The following is an 18,508-nucleotide window of genomic DNA, read 5'->3' as shown; positions in this document are numbered from 1 at the left end:
CAAAGACGTGTTTTTAGCGAAGTGGCCCCTGATTGTGCTTGCATAAGGTCTGTTTAAAGTGAGCCTAGGAGAGGGGACAGGGGATTTCAGGGGAGGACGCTACTGTCTGTGTGATGGGCCAGAAACACATAGGAAGTAGCAGCCAGTGTTGATGAGAGCAAACAAACACATCAACAAACAAACAACACCCACTACCCAGAGCAAGAGCATGGGGAGGAGGAGAGGCAGCAGCACTCCCCCCTACTGGAGCCAGGGTTGGTACAGGCCACCACATATTATGGCCCTTTTCCTACCTGCATGTGGGAACCAAGTCTGAAAATAGGGACCACAAAGCAAAAGCGGGGGTGGATTAGATTGGATGGATGTTCTAATGAAATATAACCAAAAAAAAGACAAAAGCATCTTAAGCATAGGGATCCGAGGCTGTTTTAGTCTTCCTACTGTCATCTCCCACCATCCCTATCGCCATCCCCTCGCTCTCTCTCCCTCTCTCCTCCTCTCTGGGTTGCGGCCGTGCACCAGGCTTGTCTCTGGGGGGCCGAGCGAGCCGTGATGGGTATCTCAGCCTCGTTTGCATACTGCGGAGGTGGAAGGAGGGGGTGGGAAGCTACTGTCGCTGGCGGGCGGGCGAGCTGGTGGGCAGCGAACAGAGCTCTGTTGGAGAAGAGAAAAGCATGTGTTATCACTGGGCTCTGCCAGGGTCTCAGGGCATCAGACTGTAAACCCCATCAAGACTACGCGACACATAGAGAATGAGAAGAGAGGGTTTATGTAACCCAGCGCACCCCCCACCCCCCCACACACAGATACTAGCACACACACAGACATGCTGTAGCGTATACACACTCATACAAATCATACTGTACCCATTATGCTGTTCTAGGGTTGATCTCTCGCTCTGCGATTGGTTGTAAGTTAGTGGTATGGGTGGGAGGTTCTGTTGTCTGGCCTGACATGAGCGGTCAGCTGTCACAGATGCCTCCCTCTGGACGCCTGGCCTTTCAGACCTGACAGCGACCTGCTGCGAGGAAAAGAGGGAGGGAGGGGAAGAAGGGAGGGAGGGGAAGAGAGGGAAAGAGGGGAAGAGGGGGAGAGAGGGGAAGAGGGGGAAGAGAGGGAGAGAGGGGAAGAGAGGGAAGAGAGGGGAAGAGAGGGAAGAGAGGGAGAGAGGGGAAGAGAGGGAGAGAGGGGAAGAGAGGGAGAGAGTGGAAGAGAGGGAAATAGAGCAGGGAGTCAATAGAGAGAGACAGAGTCCCTACAGCTTCTACCCGCCAGGGTTTGGAGGTCTCAGGCAGTGCCAGAGGTGAGACCAAGTCACTATTATTCGAGTCATAAGCAAGTCTCAAGTACAACAGGTCAAGACTCGAATCAAGTCCAAGACGTGCATTATAAGAGCAAGTCAAGACGAGTCATAAGTTTTCAAGTCTCAAGTCAAGAAAAAAAAAAATATATGTATATACATTTATTTGCAGGTCTTGGTGATCTAATGGTGAAAGTGCCATATGATACAAAATAAAGTAGATTTACAAAATATAGCTTTCATGGGCAATAGCCTAAAAGAAATAGCCCCTGTATCAGTCTCAACCTGTCCTATCTGAACGGACACAGGTGGAAGGAAAGACTGTACAATTGGCAATTATACTGAACAAAAATAGAAACGTAACATGCAAAAAAAAAAGTATGATTTGACTGAGTTAGAGTTCATATAAGCAAATCAGTCAATTCAAATTAATTCATTAGGCCCTAATCTATAGATTTCACATGACTGAAAATACAGATATGCATCTGTTGGTCACAGATATCTTTTAAAAATGGCGTGGATCAGAAAACCAGTCAGTATCTGGTTTCACCACCATTTGTCTCATGCGGCGTGATATATCTCTTTCGCATAGAGTTGATCAGGCTGTTGATTGTGGCCTGTGGAATGTTATCCGACTCCTCTTTGATGGCTGTGCGAAGTTGTTGGATATTGGCGGGAACTGGAACAAGCTGTTGTACACGTTGATCCAGAGCATCCCAAACATGCTCAATAGGTGACATGTCTGGTGAGAATGCAGGCAGGCCATGGAAGAACTGGGACATTTTCAGCTTCCAGGAATTGTGTTTTGAGAGAAATAAGCTTTTTGTGTGTATGGAACATTTCTGGGATCTTTTATTTCAGCTTATGAAACATGGGACCAACACTTTACATGTTGCTTTTTGTTCAGTGTACAACAAATAAACTGGGCAATTTCCACATCACTGTTACATTGGTACATTGATCTTAATCAGACTTAATGATTATTAATGATATTTCAACACCATGCATACATGGAACAACAAGTTTCTCTTATTCAACATTCTGTCTCCAAAGTGTGGAGCACAGGTCACGTAGCCTATTTCTATGTTCACTGAGGCATGCCCGCTCCAATATCGCACAACCAGAATGACAGAGACATAGGACACAGACACACAGAACACCGAAATAACCTGAAAAATATGAACAAAGGAAACCATACATTGAATTAAATAACATAACTTCTATCTCATGAGTCTTGTGAACATTCATGTGCACAATAAACATTGCGCCCACGTAGAGGGAAAGAAGTGGTTGGCTAAATGAAAATGTGTCGTAGGCCAATCAAACATCAGACAGAAATGTCTAAGTGTTACAATAAATGGTATGGGGATGGAATGATGAAACGCTTGCAATTATTGTAGCATTAGATGGAATATAGATTTACCACATAGGGCCTATGTATTTCAAAGTGTGAAAGCAAGAGCAAACATTTTAACAGGAGAAAAAAATCTCCACTGGCGGGAGTTTGGAAATTGTGAAGAGCCACAGTAATAATTCATTTGAAATAAATTCCAAATGCAAGCTTAAGTAAATGATCAATTTCAAGCAATTGTTACATGCCAAAATACCAGTAGGCCTATGCTAGTAATTGTTGCCCATTGCAGATGAGCTTGCAAAGTATACAGTTAATATTCTTGATCACCATTTTCGCTGCAGCCGTTCCTATAGCTGTACAGCAAATCAGCAATCTGTTTGCTTGCTCACCACCTGACCTGTGTTGATTGACAGTTGTCTGGTTCAATCAGAGTGCAGAGTGTGCGTTTCACTAGCCAATCTGTTGCAAGTCTGATTGTGTGGAGAGAGTAATCCACGTAGACTCTGTGCTACGAAATGAGTGACAAAACATTACAAAACCTGGCCAGTTAATTTCAAGTCATCAGTCTCAAGTTAAAGTTGAATCCCGAGGCTTGAGGCTCCAAGTCCAAGTCGAGTCTCAAGTTATTTTATTTTCTATCAAGTCGAGTCTCAAGTCATCAACTTTGTGACCTGAGTCAGACTCGAGTCCAGGTCATGTGACTGGAGTCCACAAATCTGGGCAGTGCACACTGTCTTTGCTTAGGCCACTTTACCACACTCTACACATTTTACGTTAAAATATTAGTCATTTAGCTGACGCTCTTAAACAGAGCGACTTACAGGAGCAATTAGGGTTATGTGCCTTGCACAAGGGCACATCGATTTTCATCCAGTCAGTTCGAACCAGCAACTTTTCGGTTACTGACACAACGTTCTTAACCGCTAGCTAGGCTCCCTGTCACCCCACACCCTAACTCTCCCGAGCCCACCAGAGCCTAATGAACCCCCATTCTGAGGTCTGATAGGGTCTCTCTGTGCCCTTACTCTACCCTGCTCGACTCTGCTATGTGTCTGTATCTCCGTATCTCCCTGTGTGTCTGTGACCTCCCCTGAGCGCTAGCTGGCTGGCTGGCTGGCTGACTGAATGACTCACCGCCAAGCTAAGCCCTAGGATGGATTGTGGTATTTTTAGCCGTCTGGGCCACACTGACCTCTCCCTCAGCTATGCGCCTAAGTCTCCCAAAGCTCCCATCAACAGAGGAAATCTCTTCCACTACTTCCTGCTCATCTGTCATTACTAGGAGCCATTGTTTACATCCCATGAGCCGACCCCACCTCGCACCCACTGTGACTCTCTGGACATCACAGTGTGACTCTGCTTTGCCTCTGACAAGGCCTCCTAATGGTGACAAAAGACTGGGAGTGTGTATGAATGCCTTTTGGGATGCAATGAGGAGGGAGGGACGTTGAGTTTGGCTTCTGTCAAGGTGACACAGTATGTCATCTTCTGACAATGTGACCGGACAGGGCCGTATGTAATCTTCTGACAATGTGATCAGACAGAGCAGTATGTCATCTTCTGACAATGTGATCAGACAGACCAGTATGTAATCTTCTGACAATGTGATCGGACAGGGCAGTATGTAATCTTCTGACAATATGATCAGACAGAGCAGTATGTAATCTTCTGACAATGTGATCAGACAGGGCAGTATGTAATCTTCTGACAATGTGATCAGACAGAGCAGTATGTAATCTTCTGACAATGTGATCAGACAGAGCAGTATGTAATCTTCTGACAATATGATCAGACAGAGCAGTATGTAATCTTCTGACAATATGATCAGACAGAGCAGTATGTAATCTTCTGACAATATGATCAGACAGAGCAGTATGTAATCTTCTGACAATATGATCAGACAGAGCAGTATGTAATCTTCTGACAATATGATCAGACAGAGCAGTATGTAATCTTCTGACAATGTGATCAGACAGAGCAGTATGTCATCTTCTGACAATGTGATCAGACAGAGCAGTATGTAATCTTCTGACAATGTGATCAGACAGAGCAGTATGTAATCTTCTGACAATGTGATCAGACAGAGCAGTATGTAATCTTCTGACAATGTGATCAGACAGAGCAGAATGTAATCTTCTGACAATATGATCAGACAGAGCAGAATGTAATCTTCTGACAATATGATCAGACAGAGCAGTATGTAATCTTCTGACAATATGATCAGACAGAGCAGTATGTAATCTTCTGACAATATGATCAGACAGAGCAGTATGTCATCTTCTGACAATGTGATCAGACAGAACAGTATGTAATCTTCTGACAATATGATCAGACAGAGCAGTATGTAATCTTCTGACAATATGATCAGACAGAGCAGTATGTAATCTTCTGACAATATGATCAGACAGAGCAGTATGTAATCTTCTGACAATATGATCAGACAGAGCAGTATGTAATCTTCTGACAATATGATCAGACAGAGCAGTATGTCATCTTCTGACAATATGATCAGACAGAGCAGTATGTCATCTTCTGACAATATGATCAGACAGAGCAGTATGTAATCTTCTGACAATGTGATCAGACAGAGCAGTATGTAATCTTCTGACAATATGATCAGACAGAGCAGAATGTAATCTTCTGACAATATGATCAGACAGAGCAGTATGTAATCTTCTGACAATATGATCAGACAGAGCAGTATGTAATATTCTGACAATATGATCAGACAGAGCAGTATGTCATCTTCTGACAATGTGATCAGACAGAGCAGTATGTAATCTTCTGACAATATGATCAGACAGAGCAGTATGTAATCTTCTGACAATATGATCAGACAGAGCAGTATGTAATCTTCTGACAATATGATCAGACAGAGCAGTATGTCATCTTCTGACAATGTGATCAGACAGAGCAGTATGTAATCTTCTGACAATATGATCAGACAGAGCAGTATGTCATCTTCTGACAATATGATCAGACAGAGCAGTATGTAATCTTCTGACAATATGATCAGACAGAGCAGTATGTCATCTTCTGACAATATGATCAGACAGAGCAGTATGTAATCTTCTGACAATATGATCAGACAGAGCAGTATGTAATCTTCTGACAATATGATCAGACAGAGCAGTATGTCATCTTCTGACAATATGATCAGACAGAGCAGTATGTCATCTTCTGACAATATGATCAGACAGAGCAGTATGTCATCTTCTGACAATATGATCAGACAGAGCAGTATGTCATCTTCTGACAATATGATCAGACAGAGCAGTATGTAATCTTCTGACAATGTGATCAGACAGAGCAGTATGTAATCTTCTGACAATATGATCAGACAGAGCAGTATGTAATCTTCTGACAATGTGATCAGACAGAGCAGTATGTAATCTTCTGACAATATGATCAGACAGAGCAGTATGTAATCTTCTGACAATATGATCAGACAGAGCAGTATGTAATCTTCTGACAATATGATCAGACAGAGCAGTATGTCATCTTCTGACAATATGATCAGACAGAGCAGTATGTAATCTTCTGACAATATGATCAGACAGAGCAGTATGTCATCTTCTGACAATATGATCAGACAGAGCAGTATGTCATCTTCTGACAATATGATCAGACAGAGCAGTATGTAATCTTCTGACAATATGATCAGACAGAGCAGTATGTCATCTTCTGACAATATGATCAGACAGAGCAGTATGTCATCTCTGATATTTGAAGGCCGCCGCTGGTGTGTGTGTGTGTGACTGTGTCACTGTATGACTGTGTCACTGTATGACTGTGTTCCCATGTGTTTCTGCCCAAATCTACTGCCTGAGAAGCAGAAGCAGGCCGACACCCCCATCATTCAGACACCAGTGTGTCTGTTGCTGTATTGCTTCTGCTGTGTCTTTCTCCATGCTGGAGTCTGAGTCTTAATAAAGATATGTAGCTGCACTTCATAACTCACCTGTTTCACAGATCACCGATGCTGCTAATGAGCTCAGAGGGAATGGATTTTCTCTCCCAGTCAGAAATGACTTACAGATGCTAAGGAGCAAATAGCTCAGTCTGAGCCTCGGTGTTGGAGGAAGCTTAGTATGGTGTAGTCTGGATAGGGGTTCAGCCAGGGTAGCAGGGCTAAGATGATAGAGTTAACCTAGCCTTGATATGCTCTGGCTTCGCCTCAATGGATAATCTCTGTCAGAGTAGTGGAGCCGCTAGGCTTGCTATATCTGAGTCACTGTTTGTTGCACAATCCCTCCTAGCCAGACTTGACATGTCTGAGCACATTGAGCAGACCCCACATTAAGGCAATATCTATGAAAAACGTTCGGGTTTTGGACTCCTGCCTCAGCAGTGCGGCTTATTGTAAAATAATTGTCCAGCAAGCCTGCCAAACTGGGGATCTAGAAGCAAACTGGGGAAGAGATAGTTCTGTAATGCGCAACTCCAGTCAGTATAACAGCTAACCCTGACTACATGCTTCACCATTTCCTGGTTGCTAAAATTATAATTGTTTGTCTAATTTCAGTTTATGTGACAAAACAAGCTAGTATAGTGTAGAGAATAATTGTAGCATCTAAACGGCTATGAAATATATTTTCCATAACCAAACAAATGGTATTTTCAGCTGTTTGAAGGGTGTACAAAACCGAAAGTAAAAGACGCAAAAAATGAAACTGAAGAACTGAAAGCATAGAAATAGTGCACATAGAAGAGATTTACTGCTTCTTAGACTTGCTTTCATTGAGAATGATAGATCTATAACTCACATTTCTATGTGATTTTGGTTGGGTCGCCCAAAAAGTTACATATTGCAGCTTTAAATGTGGTCCTGTATGGCTCAGTTGGTAGAGCATGGCTTGCAACGCCAGGATTGTGTGTTCAATTCCCGGGCCACACATAAGTAAGTTGCTTTGAAAAAATGCATCTGCTAAATGGCATATATTATTATATTAAAAAGGCACAAGTCTCTGTGCAGTAAGCACAGTGAGAAATGATTGGTGAGAAGTCCTACACTTTGAATCGCTGTAATGGGAAGGGACTGATATCAAAAGGCTGCTACTTGACTCCCTGCAGTAACAACACACACAAACCATTACTACATGTTGAATTGGAGCAAGCGTCTGTGCATTCCCCCATTTGTGTTCCCTCTGTGAGAAGCGACAGTGCTTTGATCACAGATGCAACTCTTTCTCAGGGTAGGATTACAGTGGCAGTGAGCTTCCCATATGCCACAGATAACTCTGACTCTCTACTCACTCTTCACTACTTTCTTTTCGTCCTCTCATACAAGCATTTCTTAAAAGTGAAATCAAGGGATACTGTTGACATACCAATTCTTGATACAACACCCGCTTAACCCGGAAGCCAGCCGCACCAATGTGTTGGAGGAAACACAGTACACCTGGCGACCGGGTCAGCTTGCATTGTACCCGGCCCACCACAGGAATCGCCAGTGCGCGATGGGACAGGAACATCCCTGCCGGCCAAACCCTCCCCTAACCCGGACAACGCTGGGCCAATTGTGCGCCGCCCCATGGGTCTCCCGGTTGCGGCCTGCTGCAACAGAGCCTGGACTCTAACCAGGATCTCTAGTGGCACAGCTAACACTGCGAAACAGTACCTTAGACCACTTCGCCACTCGGGAGGCCCGAAAGACGTCGATAAGGCCAACATTTCAAATCACAGTATTTTTCAAATTTTTGATAGTGTTTTATGTTTTTGAATAATAAAAGTTCACAATTTTCTTCATGAGTAATGAGTGATCGTAATAGGGTGGCAACACCTACATTCTAAGTGATTTCAATGGGTCTTTCTCCATTGTGATTGTTTTATACTGTACAATTAAGCTTCCACCTAAAATCATTTTCTGGATTTTCATACATTTCTGCATTTCCTGCACTTATTTGAGATCATTTCCACACTGCCATGTTGGGTTGCATGATATTGGCCAAAAATCGAGGCCTTATTTGTAGCCAAATGTTGCAATTGAGATTTGACTTGTGATTTAGATCAAAACACTTTGGTGAACTGTTGGAATCATGGAAATATAATGATTATTCTAATTCTATAGTTAGAATGTACAGTGACTTCAGAAAGTATTCGGACCCCTTTACTTTTTCCACATTATGTTAGGTTACAGCCTTATTCTAAAATTGTTTCAATTGTTTTTTTTCCCCCTTATCAATCTACACACAATACCCCATAATGACAAATCAAAGAGGTTTGTAGACATGGTCGCAAATTAGTAAAAAAAAATGTAAACTGAAATGTCACACTTGCATAAGTATTCAGACCCTTTACTCAGTACGTTGTTGAAGCACCTTTGGCAGTGAATACAGCCTTGAGTCTTCTTGGGTATGACGCAAACTAGCGAATAGCATTAGCGGCTAACACAATTTAGCCCGAACTTTGTTAGAAAAAACAAACTAGCTGTTTGCATATGTATGAAACACAAACTAATAGTGTAATTATTGAACACTTGTGGGTTTATATTAAGACATACAAAGTGGAAACAGCATCATGCTGCATTGACCATGCAGACTGAACGCAAGTGTCTTGTGGTCGAGTACCAACAAAGGCGCTCCTTGAGTGACGGGACGGGGCTAGGTCTGTGTGGAAAGCGGCATGGAGAGAGAGAGTGGAGACAGGTGACTCAAGTACTGGAGTAAATTATCAAAATTAACTTTACACACAGCGTATCACATTTAACAAACCAAACATTCAAATACCGTTATAAAAAAAAGTAAAAACCCAATCCGGTCCGTGCATCAATAACGGTATATACAGTAGTAAAATACGGCACACTGTTTATTTATCCATCTAGCTCGTCTGGGGAGGTCTACGCAGAGCGGGAAGGATGGAGCGCCCTTCAGTGTACTCCAGTCACTCACTTATGTCTGGAAGCTCCTCTTTCTTAAAGGGTTTATCTTGGCCTCCCTTGGTACTTTAGTGCATGCTTAGATCTCCCACGCGTAAAGTTGAGCTGTCAGAATATATGACTTAATAGACAGACACCTGTGATTAAAACTGACCAAATCCACTTAACATTTCCATAATTGATGCAAATGCCCAACGAGCGTTTGGGGATTTGTATGCTAACGGTTTTCAATAGGTTATGTTTGAGAAGAAAGACTGTCTCACACAGGCAAGGCTTGGTGCGTGCCTGTTTTCACCACCACTATTATACTTTTAGACTGAAGAAATGGTTTTGGTCATTTCTTCAAGGGTCAAAGCCCCCAACCTATGTCTCTCCAGGAGAATGTATAGAATCTGAGAGGAGAAAGAGGTTGTCATGTACTGCCATTCATCCACTGATTTAGCATCAATCAAACAACTGACCTCTCCTAAGCAGAACATGATGCACAATCAAGCTGCAAGTCATTGATTGCACTCTAACTACCTCGCCAATTACTGAATCCACAAGGGCTCGCTCTACATTCAGGACCCCTAAACCCCCACACCGACCATTGTTTTTGGAGTTTTTGTTGTTGTTGTGTGAATGGCATTAGTGTGTGGGTGTGTTCGTATTGTCTGTGTGTTGGTGTATGTTACTGTCTGACCCCATAAATGCTGAGCAGTGTCCCTGGTGCAGTGTCTGGAACACTAAACACACATGCACGCACAGAGGATACAAACACACCCACACACTAAACCTACGCACACAAACCGTCTAAAAACAATGGTGGGTGTGGGGGTTTAGGGAAATGTGATCTTCAATGTAGAGTGAGTCCTTGTGGATTCAGCAATCGGCAAGGGCAGTTAGTGTGCAATCAATGATGGCATTCGGAAAGTGTTCAGACCCCTTGACTTTTTCCACATTGTGTTACTTTACAGCCTTATTCTAAAATGGATAAAAAAAATATTTTTCCACATCAATCTACACACAACACCCCATAATGACAAAGCAAAAAATATATATTTTTAAATGTTTGAACATGAACATAAGTATTCAGACCCTTTACTCAGAACTTTGTTGAAGCACCTTGGCAGCCATTACAGCCTTGAGTCTTTCTTGGGTATGATGCTACAAGCTTGGCACACCTGTATTTGAGGAGGTTCTCCCATTCTTCTCTGCAGATACTCTCAAACTCTGTGCGATTGGATGGGGAGGGTCGCTGCACAGCTATTTTCAGGTCTCTCCAGAGATGTTTGATCAGGTTCAAGTCCGGGCTCTGGCTGGGCCACTCAAGGACGTTCATGTCTCGAAGCCACTCCTATGTTGTCTTGGCTGTGTGCTTAGCGTCGGTGAACATTTGCCCCTGTCTGAGGTCCTGAGCGCTCTGGAGCAGGTTTTCATCAAGGATCTCTCTGTACTTTGCTCCATTCATCTTTCCCTCCATCCTGACTAGTCTCCCAGTCGCTGCCGCTAAAAAACATCCCCACAGCATTATGCTGCCACCACCATGCTTCACCATAGGGATGATGCCAGGTTTCCTCCAGACATGACGCTTGGCATTCAGTCCAAAGAGTTCAATCTTGAATTCATCAAACCAGAGAATCTTGTTTCTCATGGTCTGAGAGTTCTTTAGGTGCCTTTTGAAAAACTCTAAGAGGGCTGTCATCTGCCTTTTACTGAGTAGTGGCTTCCATCTGGCCACTAGCATAAAGGCCTGATTTGTGAAGTGCTGCAGAGATTGTTGTCCTTCTGGAAGGTTCTCCCATCTCCACAGAGGAAATCTGGAGCTCTGTCAGAGTGACCATCGGGTCTTTGGTCACCTCCCTGGCCCTTCTCCCCCGATTGCTCAGTTTGTCCGGGCGGCCAGCTCTGAGTGTCTTGGTGGTTTCAAACTTCTTCCATTTGATGGAGGCCACTGTGTTCTTGGGGACCTTCAGTGCTGTAGACATGTTTCGGTACCCTTCCCCAGAACTCTGCCTCGACACAATCCGGTCTCGGAGCTCTACAGACAATTCCTTCGACCTCATGGCTTGGTTTTTGCTCTGACATGCACTGTCAACTTTGGGACCTTATATAGACAGGTGTGTGCCTTTCCAAATCATGTCCAATCAATTAAATTCACCACAGGTGGACTCCAATCAAGTTGTAGAAGCATCTCAAGAATGATCAATGGAAACAGGATGCACCTGAGCTCAATTTTGAGTCTCATAGCAAAGGGTCTGAATAATATATAAAATATATATAGATTTTTTTCTCCCCAATTTCGATCTGGTCAAATCGCTGCAGCTCCCCAACGGGCTCGGGAGGCGAACGTTGAGTCATGTGTCCTCCAAAACATGACCCACCAAACCGTGCTTCTTAACCCGGAAGCCAGCTAAACCAATGTGTCGGAGGAAACATTGTTCAACTGACGAGCAAGGTCAGCCTGCAGGCATCCGGCTCACTACAAGGAGTCACTAGAGCACGATGAGCCATGTAAAGCCCCCCTCCCCTAACCCGGACGACGCTGGGCCATTTGTGCGGTGCCCTATGGGACACCCGATCACGGCCGGTTGTGATACAGCCTGGAATCTAACTCAGGTCTGTAGTGACGCCTCTAGCACTGCAATGCCACTCGGGATGTCCGTGTTTTTTTATGTTTTATGCATTTGCAAAAAATTCTAAAAAAACGTTTTTGCTTTGTCGTTTCGGGGTATTGTGTGTAGATTGATGAAGAAAAATGTGTATTTAATACATTTTAGAATAAGAATTCAAGGAGTCTGAATACTTTCCGAATGCACTGTATATTCTTGCATTCTTGGGTTTCTTTAACTCGCATTGTAGTTGTTATTATTTTTTAAATGTATTTTATTCTGTTTTCTATTATTATCCGTATTATTATCCCTGCATTGATGGGAAAGTGTTCTCAAGGTAAGAATTTCACTGTACTGTTTTACACCTGTTGTGTCCTGTGCATGTGGCAGATAAACTTTGAAACTTGAAAACACACACTCACACACATCCATGTTCAAGATTAACTGTCCTACTGGACATTTCCTGGCCCAGCAGTGAGAGCAGGGTGGGGCTGTACTGGAGGGGTTAATGTAATAAAGACATCTGTGCTCCATTGTAAATGATTCCAGTGGTATGTCATAGCTTTACACACTGAATGTCACTCACATAATCCACTGTTGAACATGTGCAGTGTGTGTGCTGGCTGTGGGATTGTTTTACATTCTGGGAAAGGAATTAAAAGCTCCCACCACAGGACAATACCACCCCTATTTCAACCTAATTCTTGTCCTGTAGCGTAAATTCTCATTTAGGTTCCATGACGCAGGCTGCTAATACATATTCACGTATTGGGGCTGTGAACGTTGTGGTGATTTCCACATGGAGTAGAGAAATAACAACAAGTAGGGCATGGACAGCTGTCAGTGTATCTAGCTAGCATGCTAACCTAGCTACACCGTATTCAAAAGATTAACCAGCTGGCTAGGCTATCGCTGGTGCTGGAAATGGATTTGTCTTAAGCATTTAGGGAAAACTTTGCCACAGATGGATAGGGGAAACCACTGAGATCATCGTAAATGAAACACCAATAGAAATGTAAGAACAGCACAAAATAGATAAACAAGTTCATGGAATCTTCTTTCACTGGTGCTTTTTCATCATAGGAAAGACACTTGTGATTTCTAGCTGCACCATTCAAAGCAGTGGAGCGTGGTCAACACCGTTTGTCTTGGGGTGACAAGGGGAGCGAAGAGGAAGCTTTGCATGTGCTACAGATGATTAAATAATGCCATGTTAGTGGCTGGTAACATTGATATAAAAAAAACCTGCCCTGAAAAGAAACGTAGACTGAAAAGTATTAGCATGTCATATCATAGGGGAAACACACAACATATATCTGATGTTACCACTTTGGATTTACCACTTCAACCCCAAATATATACGGTGCATTTGGAAAGTATTCATACCCCTTCCCTTTTGCCACATTTTGTTACGTTACAGCCTTATTCTGAAATTGATTGATTTTTTAAAATGTTTTATCAATCTACACACAATTTCCCAAAATGACAAAGCGAAAACAGTTTTTTTTTGTAATTTTTACAAATGTATTAAAAATAAAAAATAAAAATACCTTATTTAATAATGGTTTTGGTCATTTCCAAATGCATAAATATTCAGACCCTTTGCTATGAGACTGGAAATTGAGCTCAGGTGCGTCCTGTTTCCATTGATCATCCTTGAGATGTTTCTACAACTTGGTTGGAGTCCACCTGTAAATTAAATTGATTGGACATGATTTGGAAAGTCACATACCTGTCTATATAATGTCTCACAGTTGACAGTGCATGTCAGAGCATAAACCAAGCCATGAGGTCGAAGGAATTGTCTGTAGAGCTCCGAGACAGGATTGTGTCGAGGCAGAGTTCTGGGGAAGGGTGCAAAAACATTTCTGCACCATTGAAGTTCCCCAAGAACACAGTGGCCACCATCATTCTTTAAAAACATTTTTTTTGGGGGGGGGGGTAAATTTACAAACAATTCTAAAAAACCTGTGTAAAAAGTCAAGGGGTTCTTAATACTTACCGAATCCACTGTATAATACTTTGACTAAAACTATGAGTTATTGACTTAAATTGTTGTGCTACATCATGGGTAAAGGATGTGCATTGTCTTTCAGCTGAATCTAAAACATAATTCTGCTCTTGTGGGCGTTTAACCAGCGCAGCAGTTCCATTTCGAGCCTTTAAAGCCATTATTGTAAACTCAATCAAAACATCCCTGTACGAACGACTAAAATAATAGCTCTCTTGCTCTCACTCCTCTCTCTCTCTTTTTCTTTCTCTCTCTCTTTTTCTTTCTTTCTTTCTTTCTTTCCTTCTCTCAGCCACACACACACACACACACACACACACACACACACACACACACACACACAGGAGAGAGCGCAGAGAGATAGAGAGAGCAGAGAGAGAGGGATCTGAGATGAATATTTAATGCAGGAGCTGCGTTATGTCATTTCTGTGAATTAGGCCTCGGTGACTGTGAGAAGGGATTGGAGAGGTCAGATGGGGAGAGGGGAAGAGGAGTGGCAGCTGGTTGGACGCGCACACACACACACACACACACACACACACACACACACACACACACACACACACACAAATGCGCATACCGTATCAAATGTACATGCACATAACCACACGTGCACACACCTAGAGGGATAGTGATTGGCTGTAGTTCAGTGGTCCATGGTTGATGGGTTATCTGAGCGGCTCAGGCTGGGTGTGTGTGGGTGTCACGGGTCGAACTGTTGGCAGTCCCGTAATCCTTTTAAAGGTCAGTCTATCTCCCCCCCCCCCCCCTCTCTCTCTCACTCACTCACTCACTCACTCACTCACTCACTCACTCACTCACTCACTCACTCACTCACTCACTCACTCACTCACTGTCTCTAATCCAGCTGGTGGAGTGAGTCATCCAGGACCACCATGATGGAACTCATTTGTTAACACAGTGTTCTCCCTCTGTTAGTGCTGGGATGGAACAAAAGCATGAACACCCAGTAACTATCCATCTGCGCGTCTTTATCCACCCTATCGCCTATTTCCCACCTGCTCTCACCCAGCATTTTCACTCTGTCTACAGTACTCCTTCACACTCAGTTTCTCATTTTCACTCTGTCTACAGTAGTCCTTCACACTCAGTTTCTCATTTTCACTCTGTCTACAGTACTCCTTCACTCTCAGTTTCTCATTTTCAATCTGTCTACAGTACTCCTTCACTCTCAGTTTCTCATTTTCACTCTGTCTACAGTACTCCTTCACTCTCAGTTTCTCATTTTCAATCTGTCTACAGTACTCCTTCACGCTCAGTTTCTCATTTTCACTCTGTCTACAGTACTCCTTCACACGCAGTTTCTCATTTTCACTCTGTCTACAGTAGTCCTTCACACTCAGTTTCTCATGTTCACTCTGTCTACAGTACTCCTTCACACTCAGTTTCTCATTTTCACTCTGTCTACAGTACTCTTTCACTCTGTTTCTCATTTTCACTCTGTCTACATTACTCCTTCACTCTCAGTTTCTCATTTTCACTCTGTCTACAGTACTCCTTCACATTCAGTTTCTCATTTTCACTTTCTCTCGCTCTCTGCTCTCTCGTCTCTCCTCTCTCACCCATTGGTTCTGACTCTCAATGACAGACCCTTCATGCCGCAGTCTGCCATTATCTTTTCACAGCAGCCAACTTGTGTGTGTCCAGAGTGTGTGTGTGTGTGTCACAGGAACGTGTTTGTCAGACAGAGAGAAGGCGTGCGTGTGCACAGCATCCTCAGATAATGTCAGAGCTTGAATGGCCTCAGATCCCAACCTTCAATTTAAAAGAAAATCCCCCCTTTTAAACCTGAGCACTGTGGCCTTGTGTTGTAGAATAGATTACTTGGAGGTGTCTGTGTGTGCATATGTTCTTGGCTGTGTGTATGTTTGTGTGTGTGAGAAATGACAAGCCTTTCTGAGGCCAGGTGCTCAAGTGTCGAGAGCTGACTTTTTACTTCTGAAATTCTCTGAAAAGGAAAGGTGTGTTTTTGTGAGTAACCGTGGGTGTACCGAAGGGAGGTTTCCAGCATACTCTCTACTCTGCCCCTGCAATCTTTACTGTAAAATCCCAGTGTCTCTGCCCATCTAATGGCTGCCACGGCTAGCTATGCTCTGTGTATGTAGCCATGTCATATTCCATTGATGAAGTCACATTCTTTCTGTGGGCCAGCTATGTAACAAGCCGGACAGATGATTCCAGCACCTAGCCATCCAGTTGGGATGACTGGGAGGCTCCGTTTCCCAAATCCTGGACGGGGGACAGGAGCGTGAGGGGGGATTAGAGAGGCCAGAGGTCTACTCCATTCTGCCCTGGCGTAGTAACACATACGCACATAACACACACGCACACATAGCACACACATCTGTCCCCGGGAGCCTAACAGCTTGTGCCAAGGCCTCTCTGAACTTGGCCCACGATCTCTCTCCTCATCCCACAGTACCATTTCTTCATCTGTCATTCTAGCCATCCATCTGTCTGTCCATCCAATCTATCCATGTAAGGCTGCAATTAGAGCACTAGGTTTTAATACTGCCCAACCACGCACGTATGGATGTCAAATCAAATTTAACAAAATAATAATTGTCACATGCGCTGAATACAACAGGTTACCTTATGCTTACTTACAAGCCCTAACCAACAATGCAGTAAAAAAAAATGAATTAGAAATAAAATAAGAATTAGAAATTAAAGTAACAAATGACTTAAGAGCAGCAGTAAAATAACAATAGCGAGGCTATATACAGGGGGTACCGGTACAGAGTCAATGTGCAGGGGCACCGGTTAGTCGATGTGAACACACACACACACACACACACACACACAGTCACAGACAGTGATTGTATTAGTCTGAGCCCAGGAGACTAATTTAACTAAGTGCAATAGGCTTGTGCTGCTGCAAGCATTTTTGTGCATCGCAGTGTGTTCTAGTACACAGCTCATACTTGCCTGGATATGCTGTACATTATTATGAGTTTCCATTTCTCATATCCTTTAATCAAAGGCTATTTGATGAAGCAGGTCCACTGAGTTCAGTGTAGTTTAATATACGCCAGAATAGAACATCAGTTTATTATAAACCTCCTGTAGGATGGAGCCTGATTTGGAGTGGAGAAATGTTGTTAACTGTTGGGTCTTGTTGCCAAGGTTACCACTGATTAGGCTTGGGCGATATACCGTATATACATACCGTAAACTGGGGTATTTTCAAATACCGTAAGTGTTATTTTATTTAAAAAAAATCATAATTGGTGATTAGACCTGGTTCCTTGCACTGTAGGAGCTGAGTGGAGGAAGGCGTTAGTTGTGCATGGCTGCTCTGCCTGCTCATAAATATCAGGACCCCACACCAACCTGGTTAAATATACACTGAGTGTACAAAACATTAGGAACTTTTTCCATGTCATTGGCAGGTGCATCCAGCTGAAAGCTGTGATCCCTTATTGATGTCACTTAAATCCAGTTAAATCCACTTCAATTAGTGTAGATGAAGGGGAGGAGACAGGTTAAAGAAGGATTTTGAAGCCAATATACAATTAAGACATGGATTGTGTATTTGTTCCATTCAGATGTAGAATGGGAAAGACAAAAATATTTAAGTGCCTTCGAGCAGGGTAGGGTAGTAGGTGCCAGGCGCACCGGTTTGAGTGTGTCAAAAACTGTTGCTGGGTTTTTCACGCTCAACCGTTTCCTGTGTGTATCAAGAATGGTTCATCACCCAAAGAACATCCATCCAACTTGACCCAAATGTGGGAAGCATTCAAGTCAACATGGGCCAGCATCCCAGTGGAGCACTTTCAACACCTTGTAGTTCATGCCCAGACAAATTGAGACTGTTCAAAAGCAGAGGGTTGCAACTCAATATTAGGAAGATGTTCCTAGTGTTTGGTATACCCAGTGTATATGGAAGAGAGATGGGTGAGATGGGGGTATAGTAGACCCGTCCAATTGGTGGTGGGACAGCAGAACGGATGAGACTCCACTGCCTGAATGACTGTATATTTTGATTTAGATTTATTATAGTACTACTACTGTTTGTAAAGAGCCCCTTGAACATAACATACATGATACATAAGGATGTTCCCACCAGTTTCATTGCCAAATGGTGGTTTGTGGAAAGAGTTTAAAAAAAATTGACAGATCCTGCAGGGTATCGACTGAGCAACAGAAAAGGTGTGCGATTGTGTTTATCTTCCTTTTCCTCTCCCCTCAGATCATCAAAAACTGGAACGAGAGGCCCGCATCTGTCGCCTGCTCAAACACCCCAACATAGGTGAGTGGCTCCTACTGTACTTACCATAGTAGGCTAAATGAAAGTGTGTCTGTATGACAACCTACCTGCTGAGCAAGAGCAGTTTGGTGGCAACCAACAATG

General features: G+C 43.2%; 1 protein-coding gene across 24 annotated transcripts in view; it reads left to right on the top strand.

The window, feature by feature from the left end:
* The window catches only part of camk2g2 (calcium/calmodulin dependent protein kinase II gamma 2), a 103,126-nt gene that overhangs the window by 29,867 nt on the left and 54,751 nt on the right, over positions 1 to 18,508 (top strand). For all 24 annotated transcript variants that reach the window (XM_036984384.2, XM_036984348.2, XM_090239501.1 and 21 more), the window contains exon 3: positions 18,347 to 18,406. In XM_036984384.2, coding sequence (XP_036840279.1) covers positions 18,347 to 18,406 — 60 coding nt within the window. The remainder of the gene's footprint in view (positions 1 to 18,346; positions 18,407 to 18,508) is intronic.

The sequence above is a fragment of the Oncorhynchus mykiss genome, chromosome 1, assembly GCF_057628025.1.
Source record: "Oncorhynchus mykiss isolate SJ-2025 chromosome 1, ASM5762802v1, whole genome shotgun sequence".
Classification (NCBI taxonomy): domain Eukaryota; kingdom Metazoa; phylum Chordata; class Actinopteri; order Salmoniformes; family Salmonidae; genus Oncorhynchus; species Oncorhynchus mykiss.
The sequence above is the reverse complement of the archived record's forward strand: the minus strand, read 5'-3'. Positions and strand labels throughout refer to the sequence as shown.